Source organism: Ceratotherium simum, chromosome X, assembly GCF_057802395.1.
Source record: "Ceratotherium simum simum isolate JZ-2026a chromosome X, ASM5780239v1, whole genome shotgun sequence".
NCBI classification, from domain to species: domain Eukaryota; kingdom Metazoa; phylum Chordata; class Mammalia; order Perissodactyla; family Rhinocerotidae; genus Ceratotherium; species Ceratotherium simum.
In genome coordinates this window covers 4,711,394-4,727,435 of record NC_141940.1, presented here as the reverse complement: position 1 = coordinate 4,727,435, position 16,042 = coordinate 4,711,394, and the positions used below count along the sequence as shown (strand labels likewise).

General features: G+C 48.3%; 1 protein-coding gene across 1 annotated transcript in view; it reads right to left on the bottom strand.

Moving 5' to 3' along the window:
* Nucleotides 1-15,439, bottom strand: part of CD99L2 (CD99 molecule like 2) — a 99,601-nt gene extending 84,162 nt beyond the window's left edge. Inside the window, exon 1 of the mRNA XM_087427537.1 lies at nt 15,307-15,439. Coding sequence (XP_087283663.1) covers nt 15,307-15,373 — 67 coding nt within the window. The 5' untranslated portion in view covers nt 15,374-15,439. The remainder of the gene's footprint in view (nt 1-15,306) is intronic.
* Nucleotides 15,440-16,042: the final 603 nt, after the last annotated feature.

The window sequence follows — 16,042 nt, the reverse complement described above, 5'->3', positions numbered from 1 at the left end:
ACTCAAGAACATAATACAATAAGCACATGAAAGGATGCTCAACTTCATTAGTCATTAGGGAAATGTAAATCAAAACCACTACAAGATACTACCTCACACTCATTAGGATGTTTTTCTCAAAACAACGATAAAAAGAAAACACACTCAAAACCAGAAAATAAGTATTGGTGAGAATGTGGAGAAAATGGAGCCCTCGTATACTGCTGGTGGGATGTAAAATGATGCAGCAGCTTTGTAAGATAGCCTTCCAGTTCCTTAAAAAGTTAAATACAGAATTACCTACCATATGACCTAACAATTTCACCCAAGACGATTGAAAAATTAAGTCCACACAAAAACCTTTACACAAATGTTCACAGAAGCATTATTGACAGTAGCCAAAAAGTGGAAACAATCTAAATGTCCATCAACTGATGAATGGATAAATGGAATGTGTTATACCCATATAATGGAATACTATTTGGCCATAAAATGGCATGAAGTACTGATATATGCTACAACATGGATGAACCTTGAAAACATTATGTTAAGTGAAAGAAGCCAGACACAAAAGGCCACAGATTGTGAGATTCCATTTATACGGAATGTCCAGAATGGGCAAATCCAGAGAGACAGAAAGCAGATTGGTGATTGCCAGGGGCTCGGGGTGGGGGGGCGGATAAAGAGGAACTGCTAAAGGTTATGGGGCTTCTTTTTGGGTTGATAAAAATGTTCCAAAATCTGATAGTGGAGATGGTTGCTCAACTCTATGAATATCCTAAAAATCACTGAATTGTGCACTTTAAGGGGGTAAATTGTATGGTATGTGAAAATAGAACTGTTTTAACATGTGGGAGGTGAAGGGAAATCAAGCTGCTACAGAAAGGCTTCTGAAGTTCAGAGGCAGTGGATATAAAGGTCCCATCTGTGACCAGGGTCAAGTCCCTTTATGACTTTCTGCTTCTGTTTCCTCCTATAGAGGGAAGATCAGGGCCCTCCAAGAAACCCACCCTCACTCTCAGACAGCCCTCCCTCCTCTTTTGAGGCTGCAGACACCAGGCTGCTGCCCCTTTCCTTGAGGCTGTCCTCTCCTGACTTCCAGCGTATTCCCTCCTAGTCATTGAACAAGGTGGAACTGCCTGGCAGTGGCTGAGTTCTCTCTCTACCCCAAGTCAACCTGGCCTATGCTAACATCTGTGGCCTGGGTATCCTCCAGATCATGCCTTAAACCCCTTTACCTCCTCCCTCATCTCCAACATCCTTCACTCACCTCACTTTGCTAAAGGTAATCCATTCCCACTCTAGACAAGAAACTGCACCACCTTAGAAATCCTACTTTCTGGTCTCGGCCCTATCTTCCCAATCCTGGCTAGACCTCCTGTCCCAGCAGACCTGCAGAGCCTGCCCAGCAGCCCTTTGCCATCCCTTCCTTTTCTCCTTGGGGCCATTGAGTGACTCCTCCTCCTTTCCCACTTGGCGCAGTCCCAGCTAGGTCATGGCAGAGACTCGAGCCAGCACCAGCAATCCTTGTCACGACGTTCGGCCCTCTCCTCCTACCAATCCGCAACATTAAGAGGAGAACCCATTCTCTACCCCCACTACACTGGGAGCTCCTTGAAACAAGGCCAGTGCCTGAGTCACCTCCCCTGGCCTAGCACCAAGCAGGGCGCCTGCACACAAGCAGCACTTAATGCTTCCTGGAGGGAGCTGACTGTGCTAGGCAACCACGCCACCAGCCTTGCTGCATTCTGGGGTCATGCCACGTTGCAGTAGCAGGTCTTGCATCCCTGTGCTGATTGGCATTGGTACAGCAGCCAGCTCAGGGTGTGTGACTTGAGCCAGGCCCTCAGGATGCCTTGGCAATCCACATTTCCTTAATCAGCTTCCCTTGTCCCCCAATGTTACTCCTTCCAACCTTAACCCTCTAGCTGGCTCCCTACACTCTCAGCACAATAACTTGTCTCCCTCTCCACAGAAGACTGAGGCCATCAGGCAGGACTACTCTACATGCCCCCTTGGCCCCCATGTGCATATGTGATAATAACAGTAACAACACGACATGAATTGAGCATTGACTAAGGTTCAGACCTTCTCTCTCCCACCTCTCCCAGCCACCCTGTAATTAGGTACCATTATCCTCAGCCAAATATTATGTGCAAAGATACTTATTTAAATGTAATTTATAACAGCAAAGACCTCGAGTCCACCTCAATATCCATAAAAAATCATATTCAAAACAATTTTACTTAAGAAAATACAATACAAGGTTACATAGATAAACAGGATAAAGATATATATATCAACTTGTGTTTCTAGTAACGGCAGGATAGATTATGTGGACTAACCTTCCAATTAAAAACAACTAAAATGGTTGATTTTAAAAACATCACCTTAAAAGCACTGAAGAACTGACAAGATGGTGAAAACAAGCATGACAAAACCTAAGAGACAGCAGGAAATCCAGAGAGGTAGGAGCCCATGCACACCCAGCTGTCTGCCCTGAAGGTTTTTGCTAATCTGGACAAACTTTGTGGTTTTGGCAACTTTCAAAGGCAGGCAAAATGGACTGAAGTCCAGGCCCATGGCCACCTAAATTAAGTAATCTAATAGAAAATTCTTCCATCATTAAACTGGGACCCCCAAAGGGCTACACCCTTGGGGTAAGGGTGACTCAGAAACAAACTTGCCCCTCCCCAATTCAGCCTCCATAGGACTGCAAGGAAGTCTGTCTCAGTGCTGGGGAAACAAGGGGAAAGGTTAGGAACTTGTCCTAGGTTAATAACATCCCAACGTGCCTGACAAAATCAAAGAAATCTCTGGCAGAAGGCACATTTATCGTAGATGTCAAAGAATCCCCACATGTATATGTCAAGGACAATGAGCAGTACACAGCCCAAAATAACCATGCACATAAGGAAATAAAGCATTGTGAGAACCATAGAAAGAACCATAGAAAAAGAATATAAATAGAAAAATGAGCCAAGACTCCAGGCAATTCATAAAAGAAGAAATCAAATTGAACAATAAACATATGGAAAGATGTTCAACCTCATAAGTAAGCAGAGAGATGCAAATCAAACCATAATAATATAAAATCATAAGCCCACCAGTAGCTAAAAAATACTAAAGTCTGACAACACCAAGGGTTGGTGAGGCCGTGGCACAACAGAAACTTTTATATACTCCTGATAGGAAGATGAACTGGTACAACCACTTGGGAAGACAGTGTGGCATGACCTTTAAGATTGAAGTTACAAATACTGTATAACCCAGAGACTCCCCTCCTAGGTAAACCCTAGAAGAGCAATTTTCAAACTTTTTGGCCTTCAGACTCTATATACGCAAAAATGATTGAGAATCTCAGAGAGTTTGTGCTTATGTGACTTATATCCATTGATATTTATCATGTTAGAAATTAAATCTGAGAAAGTTTTAAAACACAAGAAGATACAAGCACACATTCCATTAGCCATCAGAGCTATGATTACACACATCACATCAATTCTGGAAAACTCCACCGTACACTCGTGAGAAAAGGAGAGTGCAAAAGGCAGTGAACATCGTAGTGTTATCATGAAAATAGCTGGACCTCATGGACACCCTGACAAGGTCTCAAGGGCCATCCAAGGGTCCCCAGACCACAGTTTTAGGACCGCTGCCCCAGAGAAACTTGTGGACATCTACATAAGAATGCTCATGGTAGCACCGCTTGAAATGGTCAAAAACTGGAAACTACGCAAATGTCCATGAATAAGAGAATGGGTTAAAAAAACAACTTGTGGTATATTCAAACAGTGGTATAATACATAGCAATGAAAATGAATGAATTACAAATACACACAACAGATCATTAGCTATGTTGAAGTAAAGAGGCAAAACACAAAAGCCTACATACAATGTGATTCCATTTCTACAAGGTTAAAAGACAAGCCAAATGAAACTATATTATTTAGGGCCACCTACATAGGTGGTAGAAGTAAAAAATAAGAAGATGACTGCACAAAAATCAGGCTAGTGGTCACCTCTGGAGGGGAAGGAGGGGCTGTGATCAGGAAGAGCACACGGAGGTCTACAGGGGTGTTGTCAACATTCTATTTCTCAACCTGACTAGTGATGACACTGATTTTCACTTTATACTTATTCATTAAAGGCTTTGCACACTTTTCTGTATCTATATTATATTTCATAATAAAGGGCAAAAGCTATATACATAGTTCGATACCAATAATGTGAAATATGTATTTCTGCAGAGAAAAAAATATTGAAATATGGTATTCCAAAATGTTAAGAGTGGTTAATCCTGGGTTATAGGGTTTGCATTTTCTCTATACTTTTCTGCAATTTCCAAGTTTACTAAAAAAAACACATATTACTCTTGTGCCCATGTAAAAACCTGGTATTGTCAGACTTTATTATAACCGTTAGCCTACTGGAGGGTATGTAATTTTATCTTATTATAGTTTAATTTGCATCTTACCAATTACTAATGAGGTTGAACATCTTTTCATATGGTTGTTGTCCAATTTGATTTCTTCTTTTATGAATTGCCTAGTCAAGTCTTTGGCTCATTTTTCTATTTATTCGTTTTCACTGGTTGATTCTCAGAAAACCACAAAATGTATTAAAAAAGACAAGGTCACCAACTAAAAGTGAAACTAATACAGATCAACACAAAATAGATGGGACGAGCCATCTGTGGAAATCTATGCAGAAGAGAACTCCCTAGAGATTCGTGATGCACCTGATCTAACTAGGATGAGCTCAAAGCTTGCCAAGGAGCCTTGAGTCAGCTCGAGCTGATACCAATCCACAGAGATTGGCTGTGATCTGATTTACTGTAACACGTCCATCCTGAGGCAATGTGACAATGACAGAAAACTTTAGTGACTCACAAGAAATGCTGAAAATGGAGAGTGGAATTACAAAGAATATGTCTGTCTCTACAGCAGTGGGTCTCAACCAGGGGCGGTTCTGCCCCCAGGGGACACAGGGCAATGTCTGGAGTCATTTTGGGTTGGCAAGACTTGGGAAGGGGTGCTACTGGCGTCTAGTGAGTAGAAGCCGGGGATGCTGCTGTGGTATATGCTACAATGCACAGGACAGCCCTCTCCTGACAAATTACCTCACTTCTAATGCAATAGTGCCATGGCTGACAAACTGCCCAACAACCTCTACCCAGGACAGAAAGTGCTCAACTCTCCATGACGCTTCTCTAGGTAGAAACAGTTGGAGGTGGAGACAGGCAAATCCCCAGGCTTCCCTACCTTGATGGGGGTAATCAAAAGCCCTTGAGACCCATGCTCTGCAAGCGCCTCCAAGGCAGCTACATGTTGGGCACTGTCTTCTCTAGAGGAGGCTTCCCCTCATGGTGAAAGCCTGTGCAAATAAGGCCAGATCAAGCTCATAAAACATAAGTGCTGGAAGGACCCTCAGAGCCAGCCAGTTGGTCCTCTTCATTGGAGAGACAACCCGACAGCTGATGACTGCAGCATAGCATCAAGGCAAGAGGCAGACATGGAGATAAGCTACAACCATAACAATAACAAACACATATAGGGGCGATTATTTCATAAAGAACCAGAGAAGTATGCATCATGAGAGAGCTACAGGCAGTTAACACCTCTAAGAGGATGCAGAATTTCACATGGATCTTGAAATCTCAGTGGATTTGTGTGGCAACTTTAAATCGTGGCTAAAAATTCTTTGACATTCTTCCAATGAGAAGTGGGATATATGTCCTCGCCTTGAATCTGGACTATCCTTAAGTGATCATAGCCTACAGAATGCAGTGAAAATGATACTGCATGGCATCCGAGGCTAGGTCATAAAAGGCCGTGTACTAGGCATATACAACACAGAACAGAAAACGAGTGTTCGAACAAAGACTTGTACACAAATGTTCGTAGCAGCACTATGCTCAACGGCCAAGGGGTAGAAACCAGTGAAACGGCCATCAGCTGATGGACAGACAAGCAAAGTATGACATATCCCACTGCTCAAGGTGAAAAACACACTGGGACATTAAGGCAACCTATAGGCTGAACCCAACCAGAAGTCAGAGGGTAAGGGAGGCCACTGATGTAGCCCATACTAGTAGATCTGAGGACATGGCAGGCCCAGTGCTCAGTACATATCTGCTTGTGAATGAATGATCCAGGACCCATGTGGGGCACTGTGGGCAAAACAGAGCAGAATAAAGCATGCACCTGCCCTCAAGGAGCTTACAGCTTTCAACATGGGGAGAAAGTGGGCGAGGGTTTTCTAAGCAGACAGCATTTCAGCAACAATGGAATCCTAGTGCTTCTTTTATGACATGTGACGGTCACCATGTATAGTTGCCTCCAGGTCTGTCCTGACTGTAAGTTCCTTGAGGGCAGGTGCATGGCTGCCATCTGTGGTTTTTTCACAGCACCCCTAGACCAAAGGAAATATCTAGCAGTTCTGTTTATTAGGTAGTTAGTTCCAACCAATAGTAGTAGTTTGCATGGTATCTGACAGACATCACTGCATTTTCCTCGAAAATTCAAAATATCCATGGCACAAGCATGAGTTCACTGCCACTGTAGGTTGGCTACAGTGCCCCGGGGTGCCTGGGTGCACAGTTTGGGATCCACGGGTTTAGCCATGAGAGGCAGAAGCAAAAGACTGGACGGTGGGAATCCTTGCAGCGATTATTCTCCCGGCTCCCGCCCTCCGGGCTGCCACAGCTCCCTCTACAGCGGCCTGGCCCTCTGCCACAACTTTAGCTACTCTGGATTCCAGGACCCCTCCTCCCCTTGAAGGCCTGTGGTCAACACTCCCCACATTGCTTCATCACCCAGGGGGCTTCACCACTCTGGTCGGCCTCCCTTAACCCTACCCATGTCTTGTAATTAGACGTTCTTTAATTAGATGTTCAATTACTGCATCCAACTGTGCCATCCATTTCCTGCTGAGTCCCTGTGCCAGGTATTGTTCTAGACACTGGTGACAAAGCAGACAAAAACAAAGTCCCTGCCCTCATGGAGCCTGAAGTCTAGTGGCAGAGACAGACAGTACGCAAGGAAACAGGTGGCTTGATAATATCTGGGTATGAGGCTTTAAAGAAAACTCCAAGCAGGCTGGGGTGGAAGGGTATTTGGGGTACTATTTCAGTAGGGTGGTCAGGGGCTGGCCTAAGGTGGGGCATCTGAGAAGTGAGGGAGAGGACATGCATCTATGTGGTGGAGGAACACCTACCAGAAGAGAGGGCAAATGCTAAGGTCCCCAAGGCAGGGGAGTGCTTAGCATATTGGAGGCCAGCTGTGGGCAGAGGTGGGAACTGAGGTCAGAGGATGAGTAGGCCCCATTCTGCTTCAGCTTGTAGGCCACAGGTAATGGTTTGATCTTCATTACAACTGGAAGCCACTGGAAGGTTCTGAGCAGAGGGACATGATGATTTAGGTTTCTAAAAGATAGTCTGGCTGCTGTGTGGAGACTGGACTGTAGGGAGCAGGAGTGGACTCTGGGACACCAGTTGGGAGGTCACTGCAGGGGCTCCAATGAGAGGGGATGGTGGCCAAGCCAAGGGAGGTAGCAAGGGAGGAGGTGAGAAGAGGTGGGAGTCTGAATGATTCTGAGAGTGGGCACAGCATGGTTGGCTGACAGATCAGATATGGGCCATGAGGCAAAGAGTGCCCTGGAGTAGCAGCCAGAGCCACCAGCAGGATGGGGTTGCATGTTACTCAGGTGGGAGGAACAGGTTTAGAGGGAATCAACAGAAGCTCAGGTTTGTACAGGGTCCTTTTGAGATGCCTGTTAGCAGTGGTAATAGTCAAAATAATCTAACACAGCTGGACAGAGCATGAACTCTGGTTGCTGGATTATGGGGAGGTCTGGGGATCCTGGGGGAAGGGCCAGGATTCAGTCGGTGGGTGGGGAAAACCAGAAGGATTTCAATAACCTAACCACCAACAGGGCCTCAGACGCCCACGTCGAGATAGTGAATGTAGGAGCCTGAAGGTAAAGAGAGATCAGGGCTGGGGATATAACTGAAGAGTCACAAGCATGCAGACGGGATTTCATTTAAAGCCACAAGGCTGGTGGAAGCACATGGGAAGCAAGAGCAGGTAAAGAAGACAACCAAGGACCAAGCCCGAGGCACTCCCACAAGCCCTGAGGTAAGGGAGGTCAGGCGCCTGGGAAGGACTAGTAGTGTTGGCTTTCCCGGAGCTGAGGGGAGAAAGTGCTTCCAGGGGGAGGTGTGACGGGGTGTCAGGTGATCCTTGGATTTAGCAACACAGAAGGCATCACTGACCCTGGCAGGGAGCAGTTTCAGGGGAGAGGTGGGAAGCAAAGTGTTGGGAGGAAATTAACGGGAACTCCAAACTACAAGCCCACACGGTGTATCGCCTGTGATGAATAAAAGGTTAAAACCCGGTTGTTTGTTCCTTTCTTTTTAAGCACTACTTTGGATCTTGCATTTTTTGAGCCAGAATGACAGAGCCAAATGAATGAAAAAGTGAAAAAGGGATTGTTCTACAAGAGAGAGAGCCCAGAACTCTGCAGGAAGCCAAAGGGATATGAAGAGCAACTCAATTCGAGTGGCCCCTGGGGCAGTTCTTCGACGTGAGCTCATCCGGACTCTGAGCCCAGATCACTGATTCGGGGGCACTCTGTGGTTCTGACCAAGGAAAGGCTTTTGTAGCGAAGGCTTTCCTCAGCGACTTCTTAGGCAGGGTGTCTCTTTCATATTCTCATCCCCTCTAGGGAGCCTAACTTTGCTAATACCTTGACAACACACCCCCTGTTTGCATTAGCAATTAACTAGCCACTCCAAAAATTCTGTGAGGCCACGAAAGCAGAGATCAGCAGCCTCTTGGTGCAGATAAGGCAACTGTCGCCAGCGAATGGCAGGGCCACAGTGGAATGCAGGCCCTGGGTTAATTCCATCATCCCAGGCTAGCTGAAGCAGCAATAAAAATAAAAGAATGTTAAAATGAGCCCAGTCTGTGCCTTGGCACTATTTTGGTGGTAATGAATTCCACACTGCAACAATATTTCCTGCCGAGGGTACCACCTCTAATTTGCAAAATAATTCCAAATAGAAGCACCTCGCAATGCCACCAGCTGTTGTCCAGCCTCTCCTTTAAACAGATGTTCACTAAGCAGGGGGCCTACTCTGTGGGATTCAACTACAGCCGTCTTCAACTACAGTTTTCAAAGTGTTTTTGTTTGTTTTAAAGCTGCAGAACCCTCTGACATCTTATGAGCAGCCCTAGGCAGGAAACTAATAAAAACAGCTCACAACTAGTTGAAGCTGGGGTGGAGGTCCAAGCCCGCCCATTCCTGCTCTGGTCCTCTTCCCCTACCCACCTCAATTGTGTTGAGAGGGAATCAACACAATTAGCTGAAGCCAGGACACTGGTAAGGGCCATGAGAAAGGCGAACTGGCAGCACGCTCCTCCTCCTCAGCAAAGGGGCATGCGGCCCAGACAAATCAGAAACCCACTGTCCCCTGCTTCAAGCAGCCATCAGGACAGGGGTGTGGAGTGGGCAGATGAAAAAGGCCTCTTGGGAGACAGCCGGTGGCCCCCACTACAGGCACAGGCTCCGATCTTCTTGTGAAATAGTTTAAAATCAAACACAAGCAAAAGAAATCCAGCTGCCTTCCAGGGCCCTCAGAGGTGCTTCTGAAGGTTCACTGCCACACCAAGAACATGAGTGCAATCCAATTTCCTGCACGTTTATTGTAAAATCCTGAACTCAAAGCATATTGGGGATTTATTTAAGATGGCAAAATTGAAACAATGTAAGGAAACATCAGAAACATCAAAGAATGAAGAGGACCCTAATAGCTACCCCTTAGCTTCTCTATCAGTTTCTTCTTGCTGCTGAAACAAATCATGACAAATTTAGTGGCTTAAAACAACACACATTTTGGGGCCGGCCCAGTGGTGTAGTGGGTTAAGTTCTTGCACTCCACTTTGGCAGCCCGGGGTTCGCAGGCTGGTATCCTGGGTGCGGACCTACACACTGCTCATCAAGCCAAGCTGTGGCAGGCGGCCCACATAGAAAATAGAGGAAGATGGGCATGGAGGTTAGCTCAGGGCCAATCTTCCTCACATACACACACACAAACCACACATTTTTTATCTCACAGTCCTAGAGGTCAGAAGTCCAACATGGGTCTCACTGGGCTAAAAATCAAGGTATCAGCAGGGCTGCATTCCACTTATGGAAGCTCAAAGGGAGAGTCTATTCCCTTGCCTTTTCCAGCTTCTAGAGACTGTGTGCATTCCCTGGCTAATGGCCTTTTCCATCTTCAGAGCCAGCAACAGCCAGGTGAATCTTTCTCATATGACATTGCTCTGATCCTGACTCCTCTACCTCCCTCTTCCATATTTAAAGGACCCTTGTCCTTTAATTGGCCAGGATAACCCAGGAGAATCTTATTTTAAGGTCAGCTGATTAGCAATCTTAATTCTATCTGCTAGCTTAATTTCCCTTTACTAAGTAAGGTAACACAGTCACAGGTTCCAGAGCTTACGGCGGGGACATCTTTGGGGCCATTATTATTATTTTGCCTACCACAGCTTCCCACCCACCTCCATCTGGAATACCCACCTGCATGAAACATTTTCCCACCTGTTTCTGTTACCTGTTTAGGATGACTTTAAGCTTTTACATGCAAACCAAGGTTGGCCAGTCAGTGGCCCTGTAAGCAAGCCTCAGGGAGAGCCGAGGCCGGGTTGGGGGACAGGACCTTGCAGCCAGGCCTCCCGAAGCACACCGAGAACAGCAGAGGAATCCGTGCTAAGTGCAAAGAGCAGGAGTGGACCCGCAGCAGGAAAAGCACAACCACCGCATGGGGGAAGAACCCAGAACAGGAAGATCAGTGCACCTGGAAAGTATCTGAACTCATAAGAACCAAAACCAGCTCATCCCCGACTCCCCTCTGAGCAGCCAACAGCCTCATCATCCTCAGCATGGTCATCTCCACTGGAGGCAGCTGCAGGCCGCTCCTCTGTGCCTGCTGCAGCCGACTCTTGGTGGGGGTGTGGGTGTGTGTGTTAACAAAAACGTTTCAGTTACCTGGTGTCCAAAATGATGGAGGGGATGGCGATGCGACCTGTGACAGAGAGGAAGGGGCCGAAAACCAATCAAAACAGGTGACACTAAAAGGCCAACAGTCCCCAGACCCTGTCAGTGCAGTGCAATGACTGTCTGGGGTGCATAATGGCGACCCTGAGCCATCCAGGAAAGGGAAGGTATCGTTGTGTCCCATCTGCACACCCCTGCCCCCCGCCCACCCAGGATGCACCTTCCCAGGGACCATTCCTAAACTCGGGGTTGGGGGAGGTTACGTAGCTCTGGGCTAACCCTGCAGGTGCCCCTGTGGCCTGTCTGGCTCATACCCAATAGTCCAAGTCAGCCCACAGGGCTTCTGCCTGGATCCAAGCCTGGCATCTCAGCCCCACCATCATTTGGGGCCCACTCTGCTGTCCTCTCCCCGCTGCCGACCAAGCCCCAGGGCCCTGCAGACCAACCCCAACCCAGGTGTCACGTGCTGCCACCTCCCTCATTTGTTCTGTTTGGACTACAGTGAATTTTTTTAAATGGAGATATAATTCACATACCATCCTTTTAAAGTGTACAAATTCAGTGGTTCTTAGTACACCATCACCTCTATCTAGTTCCAGAACATTATAATCACCACAAAAGGAAACCCCATACCTATTAAGCAGTCACTCCCCATTCCCCCCTCCCTCAGCCCCTGACAACCACTAATCTGCCTTCTGTCTCTATGGACTTGCCAACTCTGGACATTTCACATAAATGGGATCATACAATATGTGGTCTTTTGTGTCTGGCTCCTTTCACTTAGCATAATGTTTTCAAGGTTTGCAGCGAGTGTTTTTAAAATGTGGCTTGGAAAGTCTTAGGTAATGTGAATAATAATTACTACCACCGAGCTCACTCAGAGCCCAGCGCCATGCTAAGTGCTTTATCCATTTCTATTAATTTAATCCTAATTAACTACCCCATGAGGTGGACAGTGTTGTCATTCCCATTTTACAGAGGAGGAAACCGAGGCACAGAGCAGTTAAGTGACTCGCTCCAGGTCCTCACTCCAGGTCCTCGCCCCAGGTCGCAGTAGCGCTGGGCAGGCTTGCTCCAAAGCCCGCACTCACCCTCCCCCTCTGTCAGCTGGGCCACCTCTCTTTAGGGGAGCAGGCACTTGGCGGTTCGTCAACACGCTCATCACACTTATTCTCGGCCACTTCTTACATTTCTTTGACCTGCCCCATCCCTTGAGGTACCTGGGTTCACTACCCCTGCTTTGTTTATTCAGATACACCTGAGTTAAAGTCCTAAACCTCACCGGACCACATGTTTTTCATCTGAGAAATGGGTTACTGCCCAGGTGCTTTTCAAGGCTCTATGCAAATGGCCATTATGGACATCAGGAGACAAGATGGGTCACAGTGCCAACCTTTCTGGGTAGTTATGAGGGGTAAATGTGTGTGAGGCGCTGAGGGCCTGGTGCGTGGAAGGCATTTGGGAAATGGAGCCCTCCTTATGATTACTACCCACCCACACCACTTAGATTCTTCTCCCTGCTGCTCAAAAGAACAGCTTCCCGTTTCTGCAGGTGCATACAGGCGCCATGCCTGACCTCAAAGCAGTTTCCAGAACTAGTAAAATACACAGTGGACTACAAACCCATCCGTAATTAGAACAGGGATGACTTGTTAACCACCCTCTTAAACTCCTGGGGGCCTAAGCCTGTTTCAACTTGCCAGCGTCCGGAGGGATTTCACAAATCATGCTTCCAGGTTGTGTGTGCTTTCTGAGGCTTGCCAGGCTTTCTCAGTCACCCCTTACTACTGAGGACCAGGACCAAGAATAAAGTGGCTTCTGGGCAGCGCGCCCCCCCATCCAGCCCTTCAGGGCTCCAGGAGAGCCAGTGGGTGCCTGAGTGCCTGCTTTGTTTTTTCATTTGGACACAGCAGCTCTGAAGCTGTAACTGCCCAGATCCCCAGAGGAGACCACCAATGCAAAACCCATATCTGTCATCTTATTTTGAACAAAAGATCCACAAAACTGGGTCCCTACCTTGAAGCAAAAGCTTCTTCTTTCGTTTTCTTAATTAAAATAAAAAAGATCACTGAGTAGCAGTCTTATCTGTGTGGGATCCTGGCTCAATCTCTTCTGAGTTATGTGACCAGGGGCCCCTAATCTGAAAGGCAGAGATAATACCTAACCAGCAAAACTGTTGGGGCAATTAAAAACAGTATCTGTGGGGGCGGGCCCAGTGGTGCAGCAGTTAGGTTAGGTTAGCTCAGCTTCGGGGGCCCGGGGTTCGCCAGTTGAGGTCCTGGGCGTGGACCTACTCACAACTCATGGAGCCATACTGAGGTGGCGACCCACATACAGCAACTAGAAGGACCTACAACTAGGATATAGAACTATGTACTGGGGCTTTGGGCAGGAAAAAAAAATATCTGTGAAGTGCCTGGCACACAGCAAGCACTCAGGAGACGGTAGCTGATGGCAGGGCGGCAAATCAGCAGAGAGTGACACACACCTGGTCCCATCAGGACACCTTTGTGAGTTATTAGGAATTATACACAGATGAGGAAACCAAGCAAGGTTCAGAGAACTTGCCCAAGGCCACCGGGCCAGTAAGCTGTAGGAGAAGGGCGGCCTCCAGGTGTAAAAGCATTATACCTAGTGCTTAAAAAGCAAGGACTGTGGAATCAGACAAGCCTGAGGTCAAATCTTAGCTCTGGCACCTGAAGCAAGTTACTTTGCCTCTCTGTGTCTCTGTTTCCTCATCTGTAAAATGGCTGCATTGGCTTGCAGTTGCCACCCCCACCTCCTAAATCACCTATCGTAAAGCGTGATGGTGGAAATCTGAGACCTAATCATTTACATTCCTCACCTTCTCAACGCGCAAACCATGTGGAAGACTTTCAGAAGATAGCCTTGAAGGGAGTATCATTTTTCTAACTTTTTTGTACTTCCACTTTCAAGTTTCCCATATCATTAGATGCAAGTCAATCAAATGATTATACGTTTTCCCACAAATGCATCATAAACAAAATGCAAACTTAACCCCAAAGGGAAAAATAAGACCAAAATTCAGCCACCCTGTAACTTTATTTTTCTTCATAGGACTAACAATCCATTAAACAGACAGCTGTGTCGGTGCTTGTTTTCTTCCCCCACCAGGATGTCTGCTCCATGAGGACAGAGTCTAAGCTTTGTTCACTGCTGCATCATCATGTCTAGAACAGAGCCGGGCACTTTTGTAGAATGCTGAAGGGCTCTTGTATCAACTCCAGGAGGGCTGCCCACAGGATCAACATTCTGCATCTTTGGCAAAACTCCGTTGGCCTGACTACTGTTTTTCAGTGTTCTTCATATGTAACATGAACTCAGTACTAGGACAGTTTTGTTTTTGATGAGCTCATGTTTTTCACTAGCTGCGTTTGCCGCCTTTGTCAGGAAGCTCAGAGCACAACTCTGTGCTCAATTGCAGTGTTTTCCTCAAACCCTTTTAATGATGTGGAAATGGGATATAAATAAGTGTAAGAAGATTCTGTCGGTACATGTCCGAGACCCTATTTTTAACCACAGACTGCATTTATTCCAAGGAGATGCTTCTCAAACTTGAATGTGTCTGCAAAGTACCCGGAGATCTAATTAAAATGAAGAATTTGACTCAGTAGGTCAGGGGCGGGGCCTGAGATGCTGCATTCCTAGCAGGTGATGCGTGCGGTCCCTGGACCACACTTCTGAGTAGCAAGGGTCTAAGAAACTTGCTCCCTTGATTCGACAAATTTTCTCTCTCCTCCTGCTTGTCAAAATATCACCAATAGCTCGAAAACTAGGGCCGGCACCAGAAGCACCTGAGCAGCGAGTTACACCTACACATCGCCGTCCCCTGTCCCCCTCCCCAATCCCGTCCCCACCGAGATCCTGAAAACTGGAGCAGGAATGTGCCCAGTAAGCTCCCCAGGTAATTCTGCAGGAGGACTCGAAACACATTTTGACAAGCCCCGCTCGAGGGAATGAGTGCTCTCTTCAAGGTTTTCCCAAAGGCAATCTCCTGGGGACAGCTGTTGTCACCTGTGGTGACACCTCGTTCAGGATTTTAAGGGGGTACTATCCCGCTGTTTCTAGCTCAGCACTAGGACGGATCCCGGTCCCTCCTCCCCGGCCACATGGATCGGGGCTCGCACGCCCAACCCACCGCCCTCTGCCTCCGCCGCAGGTCCGCGGGCGGGGCCGCCGAGGCGCCGAGCCCCCGCCCCGCGGGCCCACAGGGCGCGGTCCCCGCGTGCCCCCTGCCCGCCTTACCTCTCTGGACCAGAGTGGCCAAGGAGAAAGTGAGGCAGATGACAAACGCCGAGCGCCAGGCCACCATGGCTGGGAGAGGGCGGAGGGGCCCACAAGAGTACAGTTAGCGCTAGAGCGTCGGAAGCGGAAGCTGGGGAGGAGCGGCAGGAGGAGGAGCCCCGCCGCCACTGCAGGGCCCCGCCTAGAGCCGGCGTGGGCGCAGCGCGGCCCCGGGAGGGCGGGGAAGGAGCGCGCAGGAGTGCGGTCGCCGGGGGCGCGCCCGGCTGGGGCGAGGTGACGTGGGCCTGGGCTGAGAGTGCGGTGCAAGGGGCGGGGCGAGCCTGCAGTCTCCGGGTCGGGGCCGCTGCGCGGGGGCGGGGCCCGCGGGCATCCATCTGGGCTGGGTCCAGCGCCCGAGCGCTGCCTGCAGGCCACTTCCCACCCCCGACCGGGAGAAGGAAAACTCAGAGGGGTGCCCTGCGCCCCGGAGCAGTGAGTGCACAGTAGCCGGCGCGCCAGACTCCTCCCGACCTGGAGCAGGACTCGAGGCGGCGCACACGCCAGGTGCGCTCTGCCAGCCGGGTGACCTTGGACAGGGCTCTTCCGCTTCTGGACATGATGTCCTCCCGGTAAAAGGCTGTTGCCTAGGGGCCCCTCCAGCTGCGGCTCCAGGACGGAGCTCTCGCGCTTTTGCCCCAGTCGCCATGGCTGAGCTGGCTTTTCACAACCCATCCCTGCAGAAAGCTTTAGTGGAACC